This window comes from Heterocephalus glaber, unplaced genomic scaffold (assembly GCF_053883595.1).
Source record: "Heterocephalus glaber isolate CG9 unplaced genomic scaffold, H.glaber_assembly_v1.0 deba00001564, whole genome shotgun sequence".
Lineage (NCBI taxonomy): Eukaryota > Metazoa > Chordata > Mammalia > Rodentia > Bathyergidae > Heterocephalus > Heterocephalus glaber.
This window is the reverse complement of record NW_028258351.1, coordinates 13,894,921-13,921,172: the sequence shown is the minus strand read 5'-3', so window position 1 is coordinate 13,921,172 and position 26,252 is coordinate 13,894,921. Positions and strand designations below refer to the sequence as shown.

The 26,252-nt window shown below is 56.3% G+C and overlaps 3 protein-coding genes across 8 annotated transcripts; all 3 read right to left on the bottom strand.

The window, feature by feature from the left end:
* Positions 1 to 96: 96 nt before the first annotated feature.
* Hic1 (HIC ZBTB transcriptional repressor 1) lies at positions 97 to 4,716 on the bottom strand. 2 transcript variants are annotated; one of them, XM_004857172.4, is made up of 2 exons: positions 4,581 to 4,716; positions 97 to 3,110 (listed from the first exon to the last, which is right to left on the bottom strand). In XM_004857172.4, exon 2 carries the CDS (start codon positions 3,088 to 3,090, stop codon positions 970 to 972), a length of 2,121 nt encoding a protein of 706 aa, XP_004857229.1. In that variant the 5' UTR covers positions 3,091 to 3,110; positions 4,581 to 4,716; the 3' UTR covers positions 97 to 969. The 2 variants fall into 2 exon arrangements, with proteins under 2 accessions (XP_004857229.1, XP_087048105.1); XM_087191979.1 differs by lacking the exon at positions 4,581 to 4,716 and adding an exon at positions 3,453 to 3,753.
* Positions 4,717 to 12,108: 7,392 nt separating this feature from the next.
* Ovca2 (OVCA2 serine hydrolase domain containing) lies at positions 12,109 to 13,853 on the bottom strand. Its single transcript, XM_004857152.4, has 2 exons — positions 13,541 to 13,853; positions 12,109 to 13,254 (listed from the first exon to the last, which is right to left on the bottom strand). The coding sequence occupies exons 1-2, from the start codon at positions 13,851 to 13,853 to the stop codon at positions 12,758 to 12,760; spliced, it is 810 nt and encodes a 269-aa protein (XP_004857209.1). The 3' UTR covers positions 12,109 to 12,757.
* A 64-nt stretch (positions 13,854 to 13,917) lies between these two features.
* On the bottom strand, positions 13,918 to 23,224 carry Dph1 (diphthamide biosynthesis 1). Of its 5 annotated transcripts, none has more exons than XM_004857153.4 (12): positions 23,067 to 23,224; positions 20,964 to 21,116; positions 20,784 to 20,847; positions 19,082 to 19,203; positions 18,511 to 18,668; positions 18,234 to 18,355; positions 16,119 to 16,187; positions 15,627 to 15,783; positions 15,392 to 15,492; positions 14,651 to 14,729; positions 14,196 to 14,336; positions 13,918 to 14,025 (listed from the first exon to the last, which is right to left on the bottom strand). In XM_004857153.4, exons 1-12 carry the CDS (start codon positions 23,188 to 23,190, stop codon positions 13,936 to 13,938), a joined length of 1,380 nt encoding a protein of 459 aa, XP_004857210.1. In that variant the 5' UTR covers positions 23,191 to 23,224; the 3' UTR covers positions 13,918 to 13,935. The 5 variants fall into 5 exon arrangements, with proteins under 5 accessions (XP_004857210.1, XP_021093848.1, XP_087048107.1 ...); XM_021238189.2 differs by lacking the exon at positions 23,067 to 23,224 and adding an exon at positions 21,396 to 22,038; XM_087191981.1 differs by lacking the exon at positions 20,784 to 20,847 and having other exon boundaries at positions 23,067 to 23,148.
* Positions 23,225 to 26,252: the final 3,028 nt, after the last annotated feature.

The window sequence follows — 26,252 nt, the reverse complement described above, 5'->3', positions numbered from 1 at the left end:
GTGAAGCCTGTACACCTGTGTGCCCGTGCGCCCTTCCACCCACCCTGCTGCAGCCCAGCTAGGTTCTTGTGTAGGGGCAGAAGAGAGTAGCGAGGATTGGGGACCTTGGTTACTGCTTTATTGCTGTTTGGTTCGAGTATAGAAAATGGAAGCGGCTCTGAAAGAGCCTGTGTACAAGGTAGGAAATATACAAACTTAAGGAGGGAGCTAAGGAGACTGAAGTCCAGCCCAGCCTAGACTGGGCTTGGGATTGGGGGCCACCCGGGGCGCATGCAATAAATATGGTCCGGGACCCCAGGGAAGGAAAGGGGACACCGCAGGAGTGGGAGACCAGGTAGGCCAAGGCTGTCTGTGCCCTGGCTCCAGAACTCCCAGCCTTGGTGGTTGGAGAGGAAAGGGTTGGCCCTGGGGCTAGTGCCACTTGTGCAAAATGAGGAACTTCACATTATCAGTCCCGGGGCGGGCTGGAGCTGAGCGGGGAGGGCCCTCCGGCAGGCTCAGTCCCCTCCCCTCTCCCCAATTCTGCCCGACACTCCGACCCCGCGGGGAGATTCACAGTGAGAATGGGTGTGGTCGCAAGGGCCGGAGGTAGGGCTGGGAGCGCCCCAATAGTGACACCCCTCCTCTACTAGAGCAGCACGGAGCCGGGAGGAGGGGGCCGACAAACCATGGGAAGAGGCCGGGGGTCTCCTTTGGTCAACGCTGATATCAAAAATATAAATCTCCCTTCCCCCATCCCACCCCGACCCGGGGTTTTCCCCCAGCCCCAACCCCGGGCTAAGGCACAAAGCAGTGAGGCCAGGTGAGGCCGCAGAGAGGTGGGGCCGCCACTGCGCGGCAATGCTGCCACTGCTGGTAGTGTCCCGGGCCGGGCAGTGCCTGCTCGCCACCGCTGCCGCCGCCGCGCTGTAGAAGTATGGGCCGGGCGGCGCGCGGAGCAGCAGCAGGGCTGGGCCCACGAGAGGTGCTCTAGGTGGGAGAGAAACGATCGATGGTCCGGCCGTCGGGACCCACGGCCAGGTGAGCGCCCTGGCTCAGCATCTCGGCCGCCTTTTCTGGGCTGAGGCCCAGCTCCGCGGTGAACTTGGCCAACGGGTAGAGGCTCTCGAGCGCCACCTTGGGGTCGTGCAGGAAGTGCGTGGTCTGCGCCAGCAGTTCGGCCGCAGTGGCCTTGTCCTGCTGCTTCAGGCTCAGCTGTTCTGCCGTGAGGCGGGCCACAGCAAAGACACCCTCGGGAAAGTCAAGCTTGCCTTTGCCGTCGGGGCCCGGGACGCCGGGTAGGCCCCCTAGACCTGCCAGCGCCCCAGCTGCGCCAGCCGCGCCACCCACAGCGTGCATCTTCATGTGGCTGATGAGGTTGCGTTGCTGTGCGAACTTGCCACCGCACACTTGGCACTCATAGGGCTTCTCACCCGAGTGGATGCGCATGTGCTCTGTGAGGCGGTACTGGCGCGTGAAGCGCATGCCGCACGCGTCGCATGCGAAGGGCTTGAGGCCCAGATGGCTCCGCATATGGCGCGTCATGGTCCCGCGTTGCGTGAACTTCTTCCCGCATATGGTGCACGGATATGGCCGGGTCAGCCAATGCGTCTTCTCGTGCTGCCGCAGCGTGGCCGGGTCCTTGTAGCTCTTGTCGCAGGACGCGCAGCGGTATGGCCGCAGCAGCTCTCCTAGGCCGCCTGGAGTCCCAGCGACCTTGTCCCCTCCGCTGCCAAAAGGGGCCCCGGCCGCCACCTCAGCCGCCTCGGCCCTGCCATACAGCGCCTCCTCCTCCTCTACATGGGCCTCCACGTGCGCGTTCAGCTGCTCGGAGCTGGGGAAGCCCTTGCCGCACGGGATGCACACGTACAAGTTGTCCCCAAAACTCTCCGGCTCGCCGTACGCCAGGTGTGGGCAGGGGTAGCCCTCCAGGTGCCCGCCAGGCGGGCTGGGATCCTCGCTGCTGCCAGTCTCCTCGCTGCTGCTCTTGTAGTCGTCACCATCGCCGCCCGCACCAGGCCCGTCCAGGCTGCCGGGGTAGCGTGGCGGCGGCACCAAGCCGAGCGGGGGGCCCCCAGGCGAGGCGGCCGGGTCTCCCCCGCGCTCCTCGCAGCGCTCGCCTGGGGAGCCGCGCTCCCGGCCCAGCTCGTCACCGTAGCTACTCAGGCCCGGCTCGTGCTTCATCCAGCGGTAGAGGAGGCTAGGCCCGTCGGGGCGGCCGGGGGGCTCGGGTCCAGGGCTGCTGCCGCTGCCACGAAACGGGTCGGGCGGGGGCGCGGCCTCCTCCAGCTTCTGGAAGGGCGGCAGCGGCGGCAAGGAGAGAGGGGACTCCTTATAGGCGGCGGGGCCGGCGCTAGGGGGGGTGTCCGGGCGCGGGGGCAGCTCTCGCTCACTCAGGGGTCGCTCAGGAACCGCAGAGCCCGGCGGGCTCTTCTTGGATAGGTCCAGGCCGCAGAGCGGAGAGCAGCGACGCTCCGGAGCGCACAGTGCGGCGGCGCCCGGCCCCGAGGCGTACAGCTCTGCGCAGTGCGTGTTGACCGCGGCCTCGGGGCCCGACGGTGGCTCGGAGGTGGGCGGCGGAGGCGGCCCAGCTGGAGACGAGTAGCAGGCCTGAATGACGGGCGTGGCGGCTCTCAAGCCACGACCCGGCCTCCCGTAGGGCGCATAACCGCCGCCGCCGCTGCCACCTCCCCTCAGGTGACAGTACTTGCCGTGGCGCTTGAGGCGCTTCTTGCACAGCGCCACAAGGTCTGGGATCTGCAGGTAGCTGGCAGCGGCCAGCACCGCACCCAGGCTCGGCTCAGCCCCCGGGGCCACTGCCGCCGCTGCAGCTGCCTCTGCGCCGTCAGCTAGACGTCCCGTGTAGATGAAGTCCAGCACCAGGCGGAACACGGCCGGGCTCACCATGTCATGGTCCAGATTGAGCAGGTTGTCATGCACCACCAGGGACTTGAGGTAGGCACTGCTGGCGGCCAGCACGTTCTTGTGCGCGCGGAAGAGGGCGTTCTGCACCACGATGATCACGTCGCACAAGAAGCCCTTGGTGCGCTGGTTGTTGAGCTGCAGCAGCAGCTGCCTCGAGTGGCCGGGCGCCTCCATCGTGTCCAGCATCGTCTGCCCAGCACACTCTCCTGCGAGGGGACACACACCAGCCGGGTAAGAGCCGCGCAGCCCTGGACGCCTGCACCCAGCCCGGCACTTCTCCCCTCCACTTCCCCTTCCCCTCAGCTGAGCAGGAGCATCTTGGAGCACCAGGGCCTGGGCCCTGGTGCAGGAGGATCGGGGACCTCCGAGAGTGGCAGCCTAGGCCAATCGGCCAGAAGAAGGCACAGGAAGAGAACGGCTGCGGATGAACAGGAGGCCAGGCCGGCCTGTGCGCCTCGGGCCCAGACACTGCTGGGCACACGGGCTGGGTGCTGGGGACTTCCAAGAGAAAACTGTTCAGGCGAAGTCACCCTTTCGGAGACAGTTACCCGATTTAAATAAAATGTCCACTTCAGGAAAAGTCATTCAGGGCCGAGGAGAAGTTTGCCCAAGTTGGGAGAAAGGGAGCCGAGTAAGAAGCACCTCCCGCCTCGGGAGAAGTTGCCCCAATTGGGGGAAGTGATTCGGAGGATGGGCGCGAGGTGCCCACCGCGGCGCAGCCCTGGCGGGGGACTGTCAGACCCTTGTTTGGGGTCGGGGCAGCGGCACCCAGAGCGGAGGCAGCGGCTGCCTTGGCGGGCAGAGAATGAAGGCCGGGCCTCGGCGCGGGGAGGGCGTTATATCAGAGCAGGAGGCCGAGGCAGGAAGCAGGTGGGGGGGAGGGGGGAGCCACGCAGCTCCCAGGGGAGGGAGGGGGCAGCGCCCCGGGCGGGCACAGCGCACAGCCGGCTGCGGCCCTGACCCCGGCCTGCTCCCCACCAGCGTTCCGGACCGGACCGGCCTGGACTTCAGCTCTACATTCGCAGACCCGGCGCCTCCCTCCCCAGCTCCCCTCGGCCCCTTCTGCCCGGAATTCGGCCACCCCAAACTTGGGGAAAAGTTTTTCAACTTTAGACAGGGCGAGAGGAGCGCGCTAGCCCGAGTCCCTCGGCTCCCGGCTTTTCCTCTCGGCCCCCAATTCTGGCGGCCGGGCGGACGCGGGCCCCAAGCCTAGCCCTGAGCTCCCCTGCCCGCCCGCTGGCCCGCCCTGCCCCATTCCCCTCCTGGTCCGCATGGCCTCCGGCCCGTTACCTGCAGCCGCAGCCCTACCGGGCTTCCCTCCCGGAGGCGGTGGCAGCTCCTAGCCCGCGCCCCACCCGCCCCGCTGCCAGGCGCCGAGCTGTGCCAGGGCAGCGCCCCTGCCAGCCCCGCCCGCCAGCTCCCCTTCCCTTCCCCTCGCCTCTCTAGCCCATGTGCGGGCAGAGTCGGCCCTGGGCCGCTGACCCCGCCATGAACCCGCCGCGAAGCAGCAGCCTGGCGGGCCTGAGTCCTCTAGGGGAGACACCCGGAACCCTAAACGCCAGCTGCCAGCTGCGATGGGGCGCCCGCGCCAGAGGATGCGCCGGAGGCAGCCAGAGCGCGAGTACTGGGCTGTCCCGGGTCCCTTGTCCCTCTCAGTCACCAGCTCAAGGACCCACCTGGGGGGCATGTCGGAAGCCCCGGGCCCGGCTGCCGGCGAATCCAGGGGGGGACGTGGCTGCGCTGCGCTGCCCTCCGCCCGCCGGGCCCCCGGTCGGTCTGTCCTGCTGGTCCGTCCTCCCCGCGTCCTGGTCGCGTCTCAGCCCTGCCGCGCTTTCCGCACACTCTTATCTGGAGCGGCCCGAGCAGGCAGACGCTGCTGCGACTATGGCGCCACCTTGCGGCTGCACAGCGCTCTGCGCCGCAGGGCCAAGACCTCCCTCCCGCGCACCTGGGCTGCTGGCTCGAAGAGAGTAGCTGGGCCAGAGAACTATCTGCAGGTTCACGCTTCCAGATGTGCCCATCTGGGGACTCGGGACTGCGAGTCCCATAAACCCTGGGGTTTTGAGCTGAGTGCTCAAGAGTGCATATTTCTATCGACAGAGCCCCTCTTCAGAAGACTCCTGCCCGCAAGGAAGGGACTATGGTGACAGGTAACTGACAGAGGAAGGTTATGGAAATCTTAAGCAAGATGAAGATAGACATCGGGGGAATCTTCTGATACATTCCTGGACTCGACTGTCCACTTGGACCTACTCCCCGGCACGCCTGCCCTCACTCAGACACACGTGTTAGGTATGCACAGCACAGACCCCTTTGCACCCAGGCACTGTCCAGGCCGTGTCACTAGCCCCCTCCCAGAGTCCCAGATCTCCGGGATATTCCAGGGGCTTCCATATAGAGCTAACCCCACCCATTACCCGGGGCAGGAGTGTCACCAGACAGTTGCCCTGAGCTTGTGGCTCTCCGGTTGAGATCCCAGAACACTCGACTGAAAATGGCTGGGCAGACCTCAGCCCCGAATTCCCCGTGTGAGCTGTTATGAGGAACCTCGAGAAAGTGACTTTTTCTCCAACCCACTCTCCCGAGAGAAACATGACAGGAGCGTCTGCGGCTTGGGACTCCCCCAAAAGATCCTAGACCCAACGTGGAGGCCGGGTTCCTGCGAATGACGCCTCTTCTGGGAGCGAGGGGATCCTGCTCCAGCTCGCCAGTGCTGCTCCGGAAGTGTCCCTGCGCGCCCGGGAGGAGGCGCCTCGACTGTTCCAAGCACCGCGTCGCCTTCTCCTCGCACCTCCTGACCCCCGCCCACATACGGGGAGGGTCCCCCGAAAACACCCTCAGCTTCTGATTGGCTGCATCTCCCTCAGTGGCCTAGCGCTAGAGGCTGGGGCGCAGAGTTACCATGGCAACCGATGAGGTTCGCCCAGATCGGGTCTCTGCGAGGCCTTGGAGAGCTTGGCAACCGCGCGGGGCCTCAGGGCGGGCGGGGGCTGTGCTCGCTGCCCCTTGTGCTTTTCGGGCCCCCACGCCCCCGCCAGAGGTAGTGGCTGAGTCACTCGGCGAGGGGCCGCTGGAGCGGCTGCTAGCTGTCCGTAACAGACACCAAGGTCTTGGGCGCCCCCCAGAGGCTCTGTTTCCTTCGCATTCTGTTTCAAGGGTTTGGTGCCTGATGTCAGCTTCTGATTCAAACCCATGGGCCTGACTCTGGCCGCGTCTTGAGTCCGTCCCTCACCCTGTTTCCGTTGAGCGTTCTGGATCTGTTTTATTCACTTCCTCCCTTCCACCTCCACCCACCCCCCTACGGCGTCCTTGCTACACAAATATAGAGGTCCCAAAGATGAAAATGGTGAGCTCGAATGAGGTGAAAAAGTGTATGACGCGTCAGATAGAATAAGAAGGCTCCTCAGAAGTGCCTTTAGACCGCCAGGGATTTAGTTCAGTGACGCCGCCCCTGTCTGGCAAGCGCAAGGTCTTGAGTTCGATTCCTGGTACCGGAGAAAAAAAAAAGCGCCTTTAGAGCTGGGCTCTGACAGATGAATAGGAGATCTTTCCACAGGGTAGAAAGGCATTCCTAGAGAACAGAGATGCAGGACAAAGGCTGGGGGCAAAGGGAGCACCCTCTAGGAGGACAAGTCCCTAAGGGAAGCAGAGCCTCTCTGAACTTACCTGATTTAATTTTTTCACCTTTTGACTGGGTCAGATCATCCCAGCCCTGTGTGTCTTGCGAAGTGGATCTGTCCACTGCAGTTCTGCTGTGCTCAGAGTCTCTGTTTTTATTCATCAGCACTTGCCCCAGGTCCATTCCTCAAGAGAACACACTGCCCTACCCTACCCTGAAGTCTTGATTACAGCTGTACCAGGAGGGCCTCATAGCCTTGGCGCCAGCTCAGCAGAAGCGGCCTGGTCTTCCTGTAGACTTCACTCTTCCACCTTTCCCTCCTTCCTTGACTCCACCGGCCAGGCCAGCGGGGCGCTGCTTCCGCCCCCCCCCTTCCTCCTCCTCCTTCTCCTCCTCATTCTCCTTATTTCTCTTTCTCTCTCCCTCCCTCTCTCCTCACTCCTCCATTTAGAGCCCTGGGATAGAGGTAGGGGGACAGAACCATTCATTTCCCCCATACTTTTTTTTTTTTTTGTACCAGGGATCAAACTCGGAACCTTACGCTTGCGAGGCAGGCACCAGAACCACTGAGCTAAATCCCTGGCCCTCCCCCATACTTTTGAGAGGAACTCTGCCCCACATGGCATAGTCTCTTAACTCCCCCCAGAAAATGACTCCACTACTCCCTGGGGACCCCTCTCTGCCAAACTGCTGGTCCCTTGGTCTCCTTCACACTCTTATGAGTTCTCCCAATTGAGGCGAGGGTACTAGGGACTGAACCCAGGACCTTTGCACTGGACTACATCCTCAGCCCTTTTTAAAATTATTTATTTATTTATTGTTATTATTTTAAATTTGGGGACAGGTTCTAAGTTGCTAAATTTCCCAGGTTAGGCTTGAACTTGTGATTCTCTTGCCTCAGACTCTTAGAGCTCTGGGACTCCAAGCATGTGCCACTATGCCTGGTCTAGCTCAAATTAGTGCTGAGGTGGCCCCTCTGGAGGTAGGCACTGTCAATCTGTCCTCTCCTCTACTTGCTGAGGCTGGCCAGCCTTTTGTGCCCTGTCCTTGACACCTGCCCCAGCTCCCTTCCTACATCTTCCTCAACTTCTTTCCTTCCCTGTGATCTCCAGGGCCTTGACTGGCGTCTGGCCCCCTACTGCGTGGGTTCTCCTTTCCCGAGGCCCCCCAGACGCCAAAGTCCTAGCTATGTCCTTGACCCCTCGGCTGTCCAGCTTCCTCTCCTACGCCGCCCCCTCTTCTCCCCAAAGGAGAAGAGGGAGACAATATGACAGGAGCCAGGTGGGATGTGACGCTGCCGCGTGGCATCCTGAGATGTCACAGGCCGTCGGGTCTTGGAACTGAGTGGGGTTGAGGGTTACCAGTTGAGGATCCCCGGAGGCCGGGCGGGGCGGAGGACTGAGTCCCCAGGACACCAGAACTCCTGAGGGGGAGAGTCATAAACACACCAGGCCGCCACACTATCCTCGGCCCCCCAGTCCACAGTTCCGGAAAGTTAACCCCTTGTAGGCCAGGTCGGGGGCGCGGACTCCCCCTACCCGATCCTGCTTTCGTGAATCCTCTTTCCCCTCAAGGCTCCCTGTCACTTCTGTCCCCACCCCCCGCCTCGCCACTAAAAATAGCAGCTTTCCCGTTTCCTAAATTCCCGGCTGACGTCGGCAGCGCGTCAGTGTGTAGGAGCCGAGGCCGCATGAATGAGCCGCCGCACGAGTACTACGCGCGTCTATAAAAGCCGCCGCGCCGGGCTGCGGGAGGCGAGCGGGCGCGGGCGCGGGCGCGACGAACCCGCCAGGTAAGCGGGCTCGGGACCAACGGGCCACGGGAAGACCGGGGCGAGGGCACGGGCAAGGGCCGGGGGGCGACGGCGGGCGGTGGGCTGGAGGGTCTCTCGGAGCCGGGAAGGGCACGAGGTGGGCGGATCGAGGGTCCCTCGCAGCTAGCGGAGCGGGCCGGAGCCTGGCACCACCCCGTGCGGCCCCTGCCGGCGCCCAGTTGGAGACGCAGCCACTTTGGAGGACCAGCAAGCAGAGGACAGAGCCACGTCCCCAAGGCTTTCTGTGGGGCTCCTGCGCCATCCTCCCAGGAAAGTGGGAGAAGATGATGCCGCGCCCAGGAGCCGCGCGCCCTCGTCCCACCCCCGCCCCTCCCTGCAGCGCGGTGACTCAGCCTCGTGGTCCCCGACCCACTAAGCTGAGGGCGCCGGCGGGAGACACAGACGCCCACTTGCCCACCGCTTTGACTGCGGCTGTCTCAGGACCCCGCCCGGCATTCCTGCCTGAGCGCCCCTTCCCCGTCCCGTCGGGCTGGTCCCGCGGCGCCCACGACTTCCCGCCTCTCCGCGCGGAGCTGTCCTCTCAGGACCAAGAGGGGGCGGGGCCTTGGCCAGACCGCCCCGCCCCCACGGCTCCCCGCCGGAAGTGCCTCCCTGCTGGGACATCTTTGACGTCACAGGACTCTGACGTCAAAGGTCCCGTGCCTGTCCATGAGCTCTGGGGCCAAGAAGGTGGGAGACGTGAGGAAGGAGCAGCAGCGCCTCCAGCCGCGGGCGGAGGGGTCAGCCCCCTGGGCAGCGCGCCGGCACCTTGGCTCTAGACTGCTTACTGCCCGGGCCACCCTCAGTAACAGTCTCCAGTCACGGCCACCGACGCCTGGCCCCGCCCCAGGACCGCAGACCCGGCAGCCCGCTGCGCCCCCGGGCCCCGCTCTCTCTCCGGGGTCCCCCAACCCCGAGCTCGCGGCCCGCTCCGCCGCTGTCCGCGGTGCTGATCCAGCACGGGCGCCACCATCCGGCTGTAGTTCCCGGCCCCAGGTGCAGCTAGGGGAGGCGGGCCCACATGACACTTGCACAGCCCCCGCACCGTGCTCGCCGTCTCCCGCCCGCGCCTGCCCCGCGGTGCTGACGTCAGCCTGCCTGGAGCTGCCGCGGTGCCGTCAGCGGCGCTCGCCCCGCCCCCGCGTCTCCAGGACAACCGTGGCTTTCGATTGTTACTGTGGGAACCGGAGGTAACAGTCTACAGCCATGGTCGCCCCGCAGCACGCCCACGCGCCGCACCACGCCGCATCCTGCCAGCCGGGGGTGGGGACACACGGAGTAGGAGGAGGCGGGAGCGAAGAGTCAAGATCAACTGCGTTCGCAGGGGTGGTGGGAGGTGTACACAGGGAGGCCGAGGCGGCCCTACAGGGTCTGGCTGCTATGCACCCAGCCAGGGACTCAAGGAAGCACAGCACGGTCCGTGGCGTGCATCTGGTTGCGAGCTCAGAGACTGCTCTGTCCTCTCAGCCGAGGTATCACTGCTAAGGGATGGTAAGAGAAAGGGGTAATTCTGGGATATGGATTCTTTGCTGCTCCCTGGGAAAGAGGCCACTGGGCCAGGAAGCGTGGAAGAATATTGTTTGCCTCTTGGGCCCTGAAGAGGGTAGATGACCAAAGTTATCTCAAAAACGCCGTACCATTCTTCCAAAAACCACTAATTGAGCAGGCAGAGGGCGAATAAACTCTTGAATCCGTTCCTGATAGAGACACAACCTCTCCTCATTCCCTTTCCCAACTTTGAGAAGGGTCCCTAACCTGACAGGCTAGTAAAATTCACCTGATCCCTAGCTCATTGTCTGAACATACTAGTATTCTCACCTCAGTCCATCTCTAGGTGCTGAATTCCAATTTGAGAATGTCCTAAATTCTTCCTAAAAAGTACCACAGGAGCCGAAGTCCTGTTGTGCCAAGAAAGTGTGAGCAATGACCTCTTCAAAAACTACTGTCACCTGTCACTGCCAACATCACTTGCTGCAGAGGCTGTCTGTAAATATCAGGTGCAGGACTTCACAGGGACAGCGCTGGAATGCTTACTGCAACCCAGCACACCACCCATTAATCCAAATTTTACCTCTCCACACACTCCTTCTAAATTAAAGACAGTTAGTGCTGGTTTCCAAGCTTCATCAACACCCTACTGCCCTACTCCCCACCCAGAATCCTGAAGTCTGAGATTAAAATGCGTTCGATTCTGGACTCCAGTGGACAACTGTGGGTGGACCCATGTGTGCAGATGGGAGTAGTGCCCAGGAAAGCTGGTCCAATCTGGCTTCATTATCCAGGGGTGTTCAAGTGGCCATATTGTTTCTGACCCCTCTGTAAAACAGGAAAATAATACCTTTTGACAGGTGTATTTTGAGGATCAAATAGGAAGTGAAAATCGGGTGGTTTTTTTGTTTTGTCATATGGTGATGGAAGTTAACTCAAGGCCTCCCACATGCTAAGCAGGTGCTCAAACCACTGAGCTACACCTCCCAAGGCCTGGAAGTGAAAATCTTTGAAAACAGCGAACGCTACCTCTTCCCCCCACCCTACAGTGCTGGGGACCTACTGCATGCTAGCAAGCGCGATACCACTGAGCTCCCCCAGCTGTTTCAACAAGTATTCTACTACACGTCCGTGAGGGAGCCGTGTTAGAGATTTCAGCTCCACGCACTCAGGCAGAAAGGACACTCCCCGTGAAGATGCTCTGGGATGGGGGTGGGGGTGGGGTGGCGAGGGGCTCTTTGCTAAGTTGCTCTCTCCCCGGGGCTTTAGGAATCCAAGGTGTAGTCAGAGGTAGAAGAGAGATACAGTAGGGGTGTGCCAAAAAAGAGGCCAAGCCTCTTGCAGCAATCTGAACCCATCTGAAGAATGTGATGGGGGGGCGGATCAGAGGGCTGACTACTGAGTGTTGTTTGGTATCTTGAAAATCATTCAGTGTCTCCCCCACCCCTAACACACTGTATGGATTGAGAAGCCGAGGCCCCCACAGGACATACAACTCCAGTAGTGAGTGCAGCACACAAAACAGGGACTAAAACTGGGGCACATGGCATGTGTCTGTAGTACCAGGTATGCAAGACGCAGAAGCAGGATGCCATACGTCTAGGAGTTTGATGCCAGCCTTGGCAACACAGGGAGACCTCATCTCAGAAAACAGAAAAAAAGAGGGAGGAAAAAAGGGAACGGAGGCAAAAAAGGAAGAAAGCAAAGAAAGGGAAGGGGGAAAGGGAAGAAGGGAGATAGGTTATTAAGCTCCTTGGGGGATACTGTGGCTGAGAGCTAAGGAAGGAAAGAAGAGGTGGGGAGGAAAGTGATTAAGCTACATTCGGTATACTGTAGCTGAGGGCTAAGGGAAGGGGAGGAAGGAAAGCTCCTTGGGGGGAAACTGTGCCTGAGACCTAAGGGAAGGCAGGGAAGAAAGGGAGGGAAGGAGGAAGGGAGGAAGAGAGAAAAATAAATTTTTGAGAAAAGTTATTAAGGTACCTGGAGGGGGCTGGGGCTAAGGCCCTGTTGTGAGAATTCTATAAATGGAACTGGCTTCTGCCTTACAGAGGCAGGAAGGCAGAAAGCAGTTGTGGGGGGGGGGGGGAGAGGCTAAAGTGGGCAATCTTTTTTGAGACAGGGTCTCGCTATGTAGCCCAGGTTGGCCTCAAATTCACAGCTGTCCTCCAGCCTCGGCTTCCCAAGTGCTAGGATTACAGGTGTGCACCATCACACCCAGCTGCATCAATGTTAATCACAGCACCAGTTGTGAATAGCATTTATCTTAGAAACCTTGCAGATGAGGTTAGGAAGTTAGGAAGAGGCAGTTTATTCAGTGTACTTTGGCCCCTGCCCAAGGTCTGGCATCATCCCACACTTCAAAGTCATAGTTCACAGGGGTAGGGCAGTTATGCAAGAGAAAGCAGAACGCATGGCAGAGAATGAGGGAAGATGGGAACAGAACTCAGCGATCAGGATGGAGGAAGTCAGGTAGAGCCTTGCCAGATGATCTCTTCCTCCCAAACTCAGATGTAAATTCTTTATGATTCAGCCACTAAGGCTTCCTTCAATTTCTTTCTTTTTTCCTTTTTGAGACAGGGTCTCACTATGTAGTTCAGACAGGCCTTGAACTATGAGCTCCAGGTTGGCCTCAAACTCTTGGGAATCCTACTGCCTCAGCCTCCCAGAGTACTGGCATTAAAGCATCTCACCACATCCAGCCCTTTTCATGTTTTAGTATTAGAAACCAAAATCCATTAAAGCCGCCTGCTTCCTTTTTCCTCCAGGAGTCATTAAGTAGTCCTGAGAATGGATAGTTGTCCTTAACTGGTTATGAGGAGCAGCATGTCAGCACAGCACCGAAGGTCCCAGGGGAGGCCCTAGGGTGCTCAGAATACATCACAGAGGCTGCCCCAAGGTGGGAGGATGCAAGGGCAGAGGTGTTTGTTGATCTTTCACTCTGCAAACTGGTCCAGGAACTTGAGGTAGGCCTGGCGCTGGGGTGCAGCTGCTGGAACAAAGTGGCCACCAGAGTGGGTTAGAGTGATGGCTCCAGGGAATAGGCTAGCCAGTCGCATACTCTCCTGAGAGGGGATGACTCGATCAGTATCCCCAAAAACATGGAGCGAAGGCAGTGACAAGGGGCTCTGCATGACAGGTTCTTTGAGGCCAAGGCCCCGGGGACAGAAACCAGAGATGAGGATGATAAATCGAGGCAAGGGGAAGCGCAGATCACCAGCCTCACCCAAGGCACACACAAGGGCTGCTAGTGCAGCCCCCTGGCTGAAGCCCAGGAATCCATCAAAAGGCCCCAGCTCGTCGAGTGCCTGTGCCACTGTCCCCAGGGCTTGTTCCAGGCCCCTGCATGCTGTGGGCTCTTCTAGGGCATTGAAAACGTCTGCCTCCTCCGAAAACCACCAGCCTCGAGGCTGCTCCTCCGGGGGACAGGTCCCTACAGGCAAATGGAAAAGGATGGAATTAGAGCAAGGGGAATGGGGAGGTGACAGAAGGGGTTGGGGGGGAAGAGACTGGAGAAAATGAGGTGGGAATGAGTGGCTTGACATGGACTAGAGACAAAGAGATGAGAATGGAAGCCTGGTAGTGGAAGGATGGAGTTCGTGCCAGAGAGGTAGGGTGGGAGGGATGGGGAGGGCAAAGGGTATGTGAGGGTTGCTAAATAGATGGGGCAAGACGGAGAAGACATCCTGAGAACATTTCCAGAGCAGGGCTCGTCTCACCCGAGTCTGGACCGGAGCCCTCGGGGCCCGCTGCATCAGGGACTGGGTGGGGACCACTAAGACACACGAGCTCCGCGCGGCCCCGCAGCGCCTTCCTCAACGCCCCAGTCTTCTCGCGGAAGCCGCGCTCACTCTGCCGGAAGCCAGCCAGGCACAAGACCCGTAGGGGCTGCCGCGCCGCCATATTGCCCGCCAGCGTGCGCCGTAGAAACCGGAAGCGGTCTTTCCCGGAGCGGAAGTAGAATGTGTGAGAGGCGGGATCAAACGCCGGCACCATCTTGAAGGCGGGCCTCAGAGGAGTGGACGTTGCCATGACAACAGGAAGGGCTGGGGCGTGGCCAGAAAAAGGGAGGGAACTAACACCCAGGGGCGTCTACCTGGGACCCAGGAGCGTCTCAGGGAGCGGGCGGCACCACATTTTCCTCTCTGCAGTTACAATGCTTGCAAGACTCGCCTGGAGCGGGACGCGTGGATCCCTCTCGTACCTAAGGTCGTAGATTTGGGTCAGTCCCGCTTTTGTGACCGCCTCTTCACTTCAGTGCATTTCCCGTTGCGGCCGCACAGCGGCGGCCTCGGCTCATGTCGCCACAGAAGTGGCTAGCGCCAAGGCCACGGCCACAGGCTGCCCCTCTTCCCTCCTTGAAACCCCGACTACCTTCCTGGACGCGGATCGGGCAGGGCCCTGGGGGGTTCGGTCTCGCCCGTGGTTCACTGTCCATGCCCCTAAGGAGCTGCTGGCATAGAAGTCCATGGGGTAGGGATCCTGCCAGGAAATGTCCTTCAAGGCCACAGCTGCCTAGTATTGGAAAACAGGATAGTAAAACTTGTCAACGTTTTCTTGAGCCTGGATTATTGAATTCAATCCTCACAATGGCCTATGAAGGGTATATTATCCCCAAACTGCAGAAAGGAAATGTGAGGCTCAGAGAGGTTAATCGACTTGCCACATACAGCGAGGAAGTGGCTCAGTTCAGACATTCAAGACAGTCTGCAGTCAGAACCTATGATCATAACTCAGTGCTGCTCACTCACCTCACTTCACTTCAGAACCCTTTGACAGAATTAGGTACAGAGCCCATTATCCCATGAATCTTCAAAACTTGCTTTTACCTCATAGGGTGTCAGCAGTGGCTTGGGGAAGGCTGTGCCCCAGTCAATGGAGAGGCGAGGACATGCCACCTGCACCCACCTGGGAAAAGAATCCTGGTCAGACTTGAGATGGGGGTCTCCCTGCTCCTGGGCAGCATGCTGAATATGACAGTGTCCCCAGCATACTCATTAATAATGTATCCTGGGCCGGGGATTTGGCTCAGTGGTTTCGCTGCCTGCTGCAGAAGTGGAAGGATCTGAGTTCGATCCCCGGCACCAAAAAAAAATAAAAATAAAAAAAATAATGTATCCCGTATGCTGGGATTTCAGGCTTTGTGCTACCAAGCCCAGCAATAATAGGATTTGTGAATCTTAAAGTAAAGACTTAAAGTAAAGACCTACTGCCATTTAGAATATTATAATGTTATTTTCTCCTGTTTCTCCTGTTTCTTCCTCTGACTTCACTGTCTGAGGGCAGCTCATTTATTTCCAGAACCAAATTTAGTACCTGGTACAATCCAGGTGCCAAGCACCCCATAGACACATCTCACCAGAACTACTGTGACATTGCCATTGCATCTGAGCAAAGGAAAGACAAAGCAAATGACCCATGACCAAGGGTAGCCCCGGCTGGAGAAATTCTTGGTGAACATTAAAATTTCATGACCATGAAGCAATTCCCATTGACTGCAGCCTTTGATTTGCTGAGCAGGACCCAGCTTTTAGCCAGAATCAAGCTAGGTAGGTAAGGTGAAAACTTACACATCTACCCCAGGAAACAGGCTGAGCTTGCTGGGGAAGATCTCAGAGAGCAGCAGCCTCACGAAAGGAAGTCCCAAGGCTAGAAGTCGAGATTCCAGGTGCTGTTTGTGGAGAGGGTGGCTGAGCTGAGGTCACCATGATTAGCCAAAGCTAAACCCCTTAGCTAACCGATTTTCCCAGGTGGGTTTTTGGTCAATCAGCCCCCTCTTCCTGAGGCCAACCCAAGCTCTCTGACCTCCAGGATCTTGGGACTGCCCTGACGGCCCAAAGTGCCCAGAATAAGGCCCCAGGATTTGGCTGAGCGAGCAGTGGCTATGGCTTCCTGGCGAGCAGCCTGCATGCACTGGTGGTCATAGTGCTCTCTGGACAGCACTTTGCTGTAGGGGTCATATCTGGAAAAGAAGTTACCAGGACCACTGTGACAGCCACTCCTAAGACTCTTGCCCCATGCAGGTAATTAGGAAATTAGGTCTCAGACAAGTACAAGGATTGCCGCTGGGAAGATTAGTCCCATAGATGGAGCAGGCAAGAGTTGAGGAGGGTCTTAGGATCTTAGTGTGAATCCCAAGTGGGCAACAGTAGTCCTGGGTCTAATGCCCTGATGAGAACCAAGTTAAGGCTGAGTGCCATTTAGTGGCTGGGAGCTGAGGAAGTCTCAGTCTGCTGAGGGCCTGAGGGGGAGGGAATTTTACCTTTCAATAGCAAGTCAGCCCAGCCCAACCCATACCGGTAAGCAGGGACACTGGGGTTGGCAATCATGACAGACTCCAGATGGAAGTGGCCATCTCCAAGATACCTGCAGGGATGGAAAGAAGCTGTAAGTATGGTATGGGACAGCAGAAGAGGTCCATGCTGCTGTATGCAAATTGTATGCAAATTGGGATAAGTCATTTTCCATTCTGGGGCCTTGGTTTCTGTTACATAAAATAAGTAGTTAGCCAGGTGTAGGAGCACACATCTGAAATCCCACTACTCTGGAAGGCCAAGGCAGGAGGACTACAAGTTCAAGCCCACCCTAGGTGACTTAGTGAGACCCTACCTCAAAATACAAAGGGGCTTGAGCTATAGCTCAGTGTGAAGGTTTAGGATTTAATCCCCAGTACTGAAGGAAAAAAAAAAAGGAGTTTGACTTGGATGCTTGTGAGACCCCTGTAGTAATAGAATGTATAATCCAAGAACTGCCTCACCCCAGCTTTCTGGGGTAAGAGAACAGGAGCAGCCAGGGCCATAATAAGGTCATTTGAGTCTCTCTAAAACCTAATTTGGAAGCTGGGTGATAGATTTTTACCAAGCTCAATACAGATATGGGAAGTAGTGTTCAGTGGGTCATCTATGCTGAAAATAAGGGTCCAGGGTATACACTGGCTACTCTTTTTTTTTTTTTTTTTTCCGGTACCGGGGATTGAACTCGGGTCCTTGCACTTGCACAGCAGGTGGTGAAACCACTGAGCTAAATCCCTGGCCCCTACACTGCTACTCTTTCCCAAACCAGCTCTTGGGTCCAGGTACCGAGCTATAGGAGCAGCTAGTTTCTTAGACTTGTGCCTTCTGTGTTTCAGGCCTAGACTAAGTATCTGAAATGTACGTGTTCATGAGCTCACGTAGTCCTATCAAATAATCTCCAATAAAATGATAGCATCCCCCTGCCTTTGATATGGGGGGTGTCTCACTATGTAGCCCAGGCTAGCCTTAAACTTAAAATCTTCCTGCTTTAGCCTCTAGAGTACTAGGATTCCTGGTATGCAGCAACATGGCTGGCTTTTTTTTTTGGTACTGGGGATTGAACTTGGGTCCTTGCGCTTGCGCAGCAGGTGGCAAAACCACTGAGCTAAATCCCCGGCCCCATGGCTGGCTTTAAAACGCCAGTCCTATTTTATAGAAAATACAATTGAGGTTCAGGGATGTTAAGACACTTGCCCAAAGTTAAGCAGCTGTGAACCACTATATTTGAGACTTACTGCCAGGCTTGGCTGCCAAGCATGCCCTAAAAGATGCTATCCAGCAGTACCTTCCCAGGCCATGGAAACTTTGGAGCATGGAAGATAATATGCTTGTGGTAGCTGTTTCTCTCCCTTTTGGAGATCACACCTCATTTTATGAATAGTCAACACTCATGGTATCTCTTCCCCAGCACATACCTAGAAGCCCCCAAGGGGAAGCCTCTAGGAGCTCAGGGTTATAGAGGCATAGACACATGGGGAATGCCCCTTCCAGGGCTGGGATGGGGAGGGCCTGGATGTGGGTCTATGGGCAGGGGTGTCCTATGTGGCCACAGCAGGCTTATGGGACCAGCATCCAAAGCCCCAGACGTAGGGCTGTGTCAGGGACTGCCCCTCCCTCTTTCTGTCATTAGCTAGGAATGACGCTCCCCTCCCCAATCCCAGGTGGGGGAGCTGTTGGCTCTGAGGCTGGCTGCATTCACACAACATTAAGCATTTCCATTACCTAAAATAATTAGGCAGCAGGAGACACGCTGCTACTGCTTGTTAGCTGTCCGGATGCTAAATTAATGGGGCTGCAGCCTGGGTGTGCCCATCCATCTTCTCCAATTATATTTGTGCCATTTCTGTCCCCCCTCTCCCCCTCCTCCATTAGGTAGGCCCTCTGATTCCTGTCCCCACTTCAAGCACAGCCTTCTGATGGTGGACAAAGCCTGGAGAGAGACAGTAAAGCTGAAGTCTAGTTCCTATTTAGTCCCATCTTGCAGGTGACCTTGGGTGTAGCCTTGACATAGATAAAGAGTTTTTTAGACTCGGTTTCCTTTCCTGCATGATGAACCTCAGGCTCTTTCCCTGGGTATACTTATAATGTCTGTGTGACACGGCCCCCAGTTTTTACTTACACAATAGCTTCTACCTCCTTGGACAGTCGGGGGGACGTGCAGCCCAGAATCTCCCCAGGGGACAAGGGCTTGCACTGTGGGACACTCACACGGTACTTGGCTTTCAGCTCCTGGGCAGCTGCCTGTAGGGATAATGAGGGAAGAGAAGCAAGTGGCTGGGGAAGAGGAGCTAGGGCCAGAGGAACAGTGCAGACCACCTGGCATGGGGATCAAGAAACAGCCTGGGCAGTGGCCACGGTCTGCCCCATGAGATGCTAGGGATCCTCACTCTGTTTACCTGCAAGGTTGACACAAACTGAATGGTGCTGACCAGGGCAAGAGCACTGTCTGGAGGAAAGGTGAGACGGATAGAGTCCAGGAAGTGGGCAGTGTCTATCCGGATGTCCACAAAGACGTACAGCACCCGGAAGTCTTGGACTGAGATATCCATGGGAACTGGAAGGAAAGAAAAGTTCAGGAAACTATTTTTGGAAGGCAGGAAGGGCAAAGAACTTGCCCCAACTCTGGTTTCTGAGCAGCCAGGGCTGTGGCTTCAGCCTGGGGGCATAATGAGGAAGTAGGGGAGGGAGGGTTCACAGGTCCCCTAGAAGCTCCTTCTCTGTCACTCAGCTGGGGGCCCAGCTTGTTCTACCACCAAAAGCCTTTCAAACACTTGCATCTGGGACAGTAGCATAGTTTCCAAGGCAACCAAATCCAAAGGAAAGCTCTACCTGCAGAGCAGGAAGGCCAAGGCCATCCCAGAGACCAGGAGGGACTTGCCTATGATAGGCTTGTAAGTGGGACAAGGAGGATAAAGATTAGCGTGTGGCCTACCTCCCTGCCTGATCAGGGGTCCCAGCCCACCATACCCAGGCAGCTGTGGCCGTAGTGCACCAAGAAGTCCACTCCCAGGGCCCTTGCAGTAAAGTCATCCACACAGCAAGCCCCGTAGGTCACATCACCCATCACCATCACTTCAGCTTCCGTGAATCTGCAGGGGTGCAGGTGGGGAACAGTTGGGCAGCAACAGGAGGAATGAGGTGGGCGAGAACCTTAATCCATGGAGGTATCTCAGGGCCCAGCTCCTCTCTCCCCTCCCCTCCCAATTCCTTGGGTTGGCAGCTGCCACTTCTGCCAACAAAGAGTAGGAGGGGCACAGCTGCCACCTCCCTCAGCCCTGGCAGAAGCTCCTGGAACAGTTGCTACACGAGGATGTCTATGTAGCACACTGATTCCTCAGCCCAGGCTCAGACTGCAAGAGAGACCCCCAACCCTCAGGCAGGCATGCACGGGCCCCAACACAGACCTCCAAGGCCCCGCTTCATCCAGGGTAGCGAGCACTTACACACACACAAAGTTTCCCCACTCCCATACCTGGCATTGTGGTGTGCGTGGGCATGGATGTGTGGATACACAGCCTCCCTCTCGCCTAGACCCCCACTACCTCCCCACCCATAGGGAAGGCCCTGGGTGCTCAGGATGGGGGGACCCAGGCACAGCTCCCCAACAGCACATGGTACCACCCACATGCCTCATGCGTCAGGAAGAGTGGGCTTTGGCCAGCACATTGCCTTGGGATCTGCTGCCAGGCCTGAATCACTGGGGGACTGTGGTGGGTGGGGAAGACCCTGTACCCCTTGAACTCCCCAAGAAACAGAGCAGGAGGCCAAGCTCTTCTATAAAAGACCCACATCTGAGGGATGGAGCCTGGGTCTCTGACTGGGCTCCCTCCATTCTTCTCCTGGGGTGTGGTGGGGGAGGGTGAGCTGCAGCCAGGCAGCCCCCTCCACTACCCCCTTCCCCAAATCAGGCTGTGCACAGAAGCAGATTATTCAGCTCCTTAGACTGCAACCCAGGCTCTGAGTCAGCCAGAGCACTTAATTTTTTATAGATTAAAATGTATGCAAATTGGCCTGAGCCCCAGAGAGCATCCCCAAGGGGCAAGAGGGTGGGAGCTGGGAAGTGGGTCTGTGGTGGAGGGAAGGGGGAGCAGAATGGGGGGAGGGTGGCAGCAGGGAAGTGGGAGGTTCTCAGCACAGGATGACCTCCCCTCTCTTCAATCCCCCTCCCTCTGCCTGTGCTGGTTCCAGATGGCTGAGCACTCACCCCTCCCAAGGATGGCTCATTGTATTAAAGAAACTTAGAATGAGCCAGGGTAGAGGAACTGAATACCTTTCCCTAGCCATCTTCAAGCTGTCATCCTTGCCCAGCACCCCTCCCATGTACCTGAGAAAAAGGTATCCCCCCCAAGCCCATTTCAGGATCAACAGTAAATATGCTTGGTTTCCTCCCCAGGTCCTACCACCTGCTCTGGGCCTAGCTTTGAAGAGACTAAAACTAATTTCTTCCTCTCATCCAGATTTTACAGGGGAGGGGAAATGTGCAGATAAGCATGGTTCTCAGCAAACTAGGAGTTTTGCTTTGGCTTGTTTCTTTTGTGTGTATATGGATGGTTGTGGGAAGGGAAGATGAAGGCAGAGGTCCAGAAGGAAAAAATGATGTCAACAGGCAGGGCTGTAATGAGCAAGGGCAGGTCATGGCCAGCTTCCTCTCCAGTGCCCCTAGCCTCACCTTTCCAAGATATCCACAATGGTGCAGGCAAAGAGGAGGAGCCCTTCTGGCATTTGCAAAGCCACTGTAAGACAGAGCAGATATGAGGGGCAGAGGGCTAGAAGAGGCTGGAATAGGTGTACTACCCATCTCTGGGCCAGACAACATTTCCCCTCTCCAGCTTAATATTTGAAGGCTCACCCTTCTTGGCCTGGGCTTGTTGGATCCTCCAGATGGTCTTGGGGATCTCAAAGTTATAGTTGGAAGGTAGGGCTTGGATGGCCGCCTGTAGCTGGGGGTTGTTCAGGATCTCAGCGGGTATCTGATTGGCCAAGCGGCTCCGAGTGGCCCGACCTAGAACAAATATAAAGTCTGAATCTGTATCTGGTCTAGTATTTGGTCTGTATCTGGTCTAGACCATAGTCAGAACCAGCTAAACTGTTAACTCCACTAGGTTTAAGGGCCAGATCCCAGATGTCAGTGAGGTTGGTCCAGTTTTCTTCCCTACTGAATTAATTCTATAGAGAAACAGTCCATTAAACTAAGAGAGAATCTACACAATTAATTTCCATGATGTAAGATTATTGAGAATCAAAGCCTCGAGGCCATGATGCACTATGGTTCATCCCTTACCTTAGGAGAGAGAGGTGATGGCAGGGGACCCGGGGGAAAGAGGAATGAGCCTGAGTCCACATTGATAGGGAACAACCCCATGAAAATCCAAGAGTCCAGCCAGTCCAGCCAGTCTGGGAAAATGTCTCTTTAACCTTAAGAACACCTGATAGTTTTGAGGTCCTAAATAGAAGAAAACTGTTACAAGTACTAATTTTTTTTGGTACCAGTAATCGAACTCAGGTCCCTGCACTTGCCAGGCAGGCACAGCACTGCTGAGCTACATCTCTGGCCCCATATACTCTTTCTTCTCTCTCCTCATTTAAAAGGACAACAAACACCATACACTGAATTGATTTAACAAGTTCCTATTCCCATTGGGACCCCTTACCCCACCCCAGGAAAGAGAGTACATGCTAACAACGAACGCTTGAATAAAGGAAAAAATGTTGTTGCTCTTTAGTAAGGCTACTATCCTTAATCTGGACTCCTTTCTACAATACAGTTTAGCAGAGCTGGGGATTTAGCTCAGTGGTTTCATTGCTTGCCTTGCAAGCACAAGGACCCGAGTTCAATCCCCGGTACCAAAAGAACCCCCCTCAGTTTAGCTCAAACCCTCTGTACAGTATTTCTTTTTTTCTTTTTTTTTTTTTGTACCAGGGATCGAACTCGGGTCCTTGCACTTGCAAGGCAAGCGGCGAAACCACTGAGCTAAATCCCTGGCCCTGTATAGTATTTCTTTAGGCACCAGTATGGGAATGTGAAAGAGCAAGAAATTAACTTATTCAATGAATATTTATTGAGCCTGTATTATGTGCCAGAACTTCTGCTAAGGCCTTTATGATAGAAGGGATCTTTCCAGACCTATGCCTGTACCCACCATATATGGGAGGAATGTGTGTTTGTATGTGTGTGTGTAGGGGGGAGGGTATAGTAGAGAACTAGCCTGGCAGGCTCGGGTACTGAGACCAGATTTGAATGCTACCATTGTTATGGTTTTTGGTTAGTCTTTCAGGATCTTGGACAGTAAGCCTAGCCTTCTTGGTCCATGTACAGAACCTCTTCTGACAGACTCAAGTCCTTTGTGGTCTTTGGGGTATGGGAGTTGCTGTTAGTCTTAGCAGCTCAATAAATTCCTAGAGCCCATAGGCACCTCGTCTTTTATCATGCGATTGTCTCTCCTGTTTTAGGTCAGTAAAGAACAGGGTTACATTATAGTGAGACTAAGATCCTGTGAGCAGGGCTTATATTCTAGTCCTAACGCAGGCCTGGCTTTCAGAGGGCGCTTGGTTAGTGCCTGGTGAATGAAACTATACTCTTCGTCCCAGAAAGCATTTCCTCAAAGCACACTGGTGAAATGCCTGGTGTACCAACCAGGCCCATTCCCACCCGGTCCAGTTCGTCTTATCCATCAATCTTCCTGTGTCTGTCTACCAGCCAAGACAGGGGGTGTTTTCTGACGTGAGGAATACAAGTTACTTAGGAGGGACTGCTCTCAACCGCGCCCTAAGGCTTTGAAAGCGTGGACCGGTCCCCTGAGCTTTGATGACAGCGACTCAGAACGAGTAACACAGACTTCCGGGTCTGGCGGAGCAAGGCATCTCCGCCGTTAAAGGGGACTGGTCCTGTCAATGACTTGGGGGCCTCACCCCGACATGCGAGGTCTGGAGGCCGCAACAATGCAGCACCCACCTCTGCCAGGGCCGTTTCGGCTGCCTTGCTCCGCAGTCTCAGACACGACCAGCGCCGCCATCGCCCGCCTGCCCACGTGGGGAACAAAAAGACAGCGCTGGAAGATCGCGGAGCGTACAGACATTGCGATCGATCGCCGACCAGTCAGCGAAGGGCTGGGATTCTCTCTGGGTGGAGACCACAGAGGAGGAGATAGGGGCGGGGCAATAGTTGTCCCCACTTAAGCCCAGAAGGCCTGGACTCTTCCTCTTCAGGATCCCCTAGTGGTCTCCGACCGGTCTCAGTTGTCCTCCCTCTGTGACCTTGTCTACTACCCTGTTCCCTACCCTGACCCAAAGCTGACACTTCCAAAACAATGGATCCCTATGTGCCTGCACGACCTCTGAAGGCTGTCTGACAAAGGGGAACGCCTAACAGGTCTCGCTGGTGCTCTCATTCCCCTTCTGATAAACAGGGCTGTGTCAGCTACTCTGGGTGACCCCATTCCCTACCTCAGAGACCAGATTGCCCCTGCAGACAAAATTCAGCACCCACCAGCCCAGCTGCAAGTTGAGAGCCTTGGTGTGGGTTTCTGGAGCGTCCCCAGTGCCCTTTGTCACCTTTGGAGCCCATGGTGGGCAAGGTTCACACAGGAGGACCTGCAGCTCCGGGAGAGGCAGGAACCTGAGGGTGTTTTCCTGGAAAGACAGGGCACCCAGAGGACTCTATTGTCTAAGCCTTCAGGAGTTTGGCCATATTTTTCCCTGCCTAGGCTACCCCTCAGGATTAGCTTTTTTCCTGATCAGTGGCCAGATTTCCTAGGGTCCAAAGTAAAGCAGAGCAGCCAATGAGACAGCCTTGACCTTTGGAAGAGCAAAGTACCTGGGGAACTGGCCCTCTGCAAAATCTGCCACATGCAGCAGTGATGTCCAAGAGCTGTTTGCCCAACCAGCCCCCTGCCATCCTCTTCTCTCTGCAGTCGTGCTGTGAGCACAGCTGGCCCTTTAAGGCAGCTCTGTGGCCTCAAGCTCCCCTGGAGGCCCTCCCTGCTTGGAAACTCCTAATTAAGGTGCAGGGAGAAGTGAAAACAAGCAGCCAGGGACAGGCCCTGCCTGGGAGGGTGCCCAGAGAGGAGGGATGCTTAGGCAGGCTGGGAGTGAGCAGCCAAGAGGAGAGCAGAAGGGGTCAGTGCTCTGCCCCTCAGGCCACCAGCATTAGGACAGATACAGTTTGGACCAAGATATGGCCAGCATGAGTCCCAGGAATGCCCACCCTTCTACCTTGACAAGAATCCAGCCTACATTCCCCATCTCTTCTGGCCTCTCTCCATGGTGCAGGGTCTGAATTTTAGGATTCCAGTGCCTCCCCTTCAGCATTCCAAGACCCAGTCAGTGGCCAGCTTTAGTTCTGGCTTCAGCTTTGTGTTCCAAAGGGGAAAGCTTGGCTCCAACAGAGCAATGGCTTCATCCCTTAGGGCCTTTCCCACCTTGTCAGAGGTGGGACCCATTCATGACAAAGCCCCCTTTCTCTTACAACATTGTCCCATAGTCTCTGTCCTGCAAGAGTAGCCCTGACCCCCATTAGGAAGCCAGGTGATGCCCAGAACTGGACACCAAGAGCAGATGAGAGACCTGCAGTGCAGGAACTGGGAGCTGCCATTCCACTTGGGCTGAGGTTACCTCCATCTGTCCATGGGGGTCTCCCTCCCTGAGTTACTCAGCTGTCTGAGTAATTACCACCTGACAAGAAAGTGGGCACAGTGTACTCGCCCCCCACATTACTCCACAACACCCGCCTACAGCCGCCCCCACCCTCTGGCTGGACTCCAAGGCAGCACCAGGCCCTCTTGAGGCCTGAAATAACTGCTTCTCACACTCACGCCTCCCAACTTTGCCTAAGTTGTTGGAGTTTGTGGGACAGGGGGTCATGGAGAGGCGGTTTAGGGAGGTGCAAAGAGAATTAGTATACCCTGATTCAGGCCCACACTTTATCACTGATTTGCTGTGTGGCACTGAGCAAGTGTTCAACCTCTCTTGAGCCCTAGTTTCATGGAGGACCTCTGCAGCTCTCAATGTCCTGGAGTTCAGCTCTTTTATCTGTCAGGCAGGGATCAGGCAAAATGTGGGGCCAATGCAGGATTGCAGCTGGTAGGGGTAAGAGAAGAAATATTCCACCTCTGTTCCCACCCCCAACAAGTGTCCAAGCTAAGTAATCTTCCAAACAAGGTTCTTCTCATCTTCAGGCATTTGCACATTCTCTCCTTCCTACAATGGCATTTCACCTTAGCCTGATGAACTCAGCCCTCTGAGGTATCTCTTTTGTGCACTTTTTTTTCTTTTCTTTTTCTTTTTTTTTTTTTGTACCAGGGATCAAACTCAGAACCTTGTGCTTTTAAGGCAGTCTTTTGTGCATTTTCTTGATTATGCTTTATCCGTTGTGGAGCCGGCAGAGTTCCTTCCCCCTATTCTAAGAAGGTTTTCTTGGTCTTTCTTCTCCCGCTGTCAAAAGCTTCTGCAAGTCCAAGCCCCTATCCTCAGCTCAAAGCCAAGCCCTCAGTGTCACTGACTACATGTAAGAGGGCAGGAATGGTAATGGCCTTCTTTTTGACCTTCCTATCATGTCGTTTTCCTCCAAGGATGAGTTTTATTCTCAGCTTAGATGTCACCTGCTCAAAGCAGGTTTCCCTGAGCCTGTGTCAGCTCCAGAACAATACCCTGCTCTTTTTTTTTTTTTTTCTTCCAAGGATCATTATCCCCTCGTCTGCACCGTTCTCATTTGGTCCTATTTGAAAGTAAACTCCAGGAGGACAGGGACTATCTTTTTCATTAGCTAAATTTCCGGAAACAGTAGCGCCCCACATCGTCTTGAGGGAATAACTTGGCCCACTCTTTTTTCTCCCTCGAATCCCTCCTCTCCTGGACCAGTAGGGGGTGCCGGCCTCCAACACGGATCTTGCTGGGCTTGAACCTTCTGTACACCCAGCCCAATGGGCCCTGTGCGGGACCGTTTACTACGCGGTGCTTCCTCCATTTTCTGCAAACCGCTGGGCGGGGGGGGGGGGGTCTAAAGATATCAGAGCCCTCTGAAATAGGCCATGTGAACCCCACACTGGTCCTTCCCTATGGAGTTTGCACTGGACCTCCCCGAATGCTTGCTGCCCCGTACCTCTCCCCCAAAAGAACCATGCCCTAGGACGCGGGATGGGGA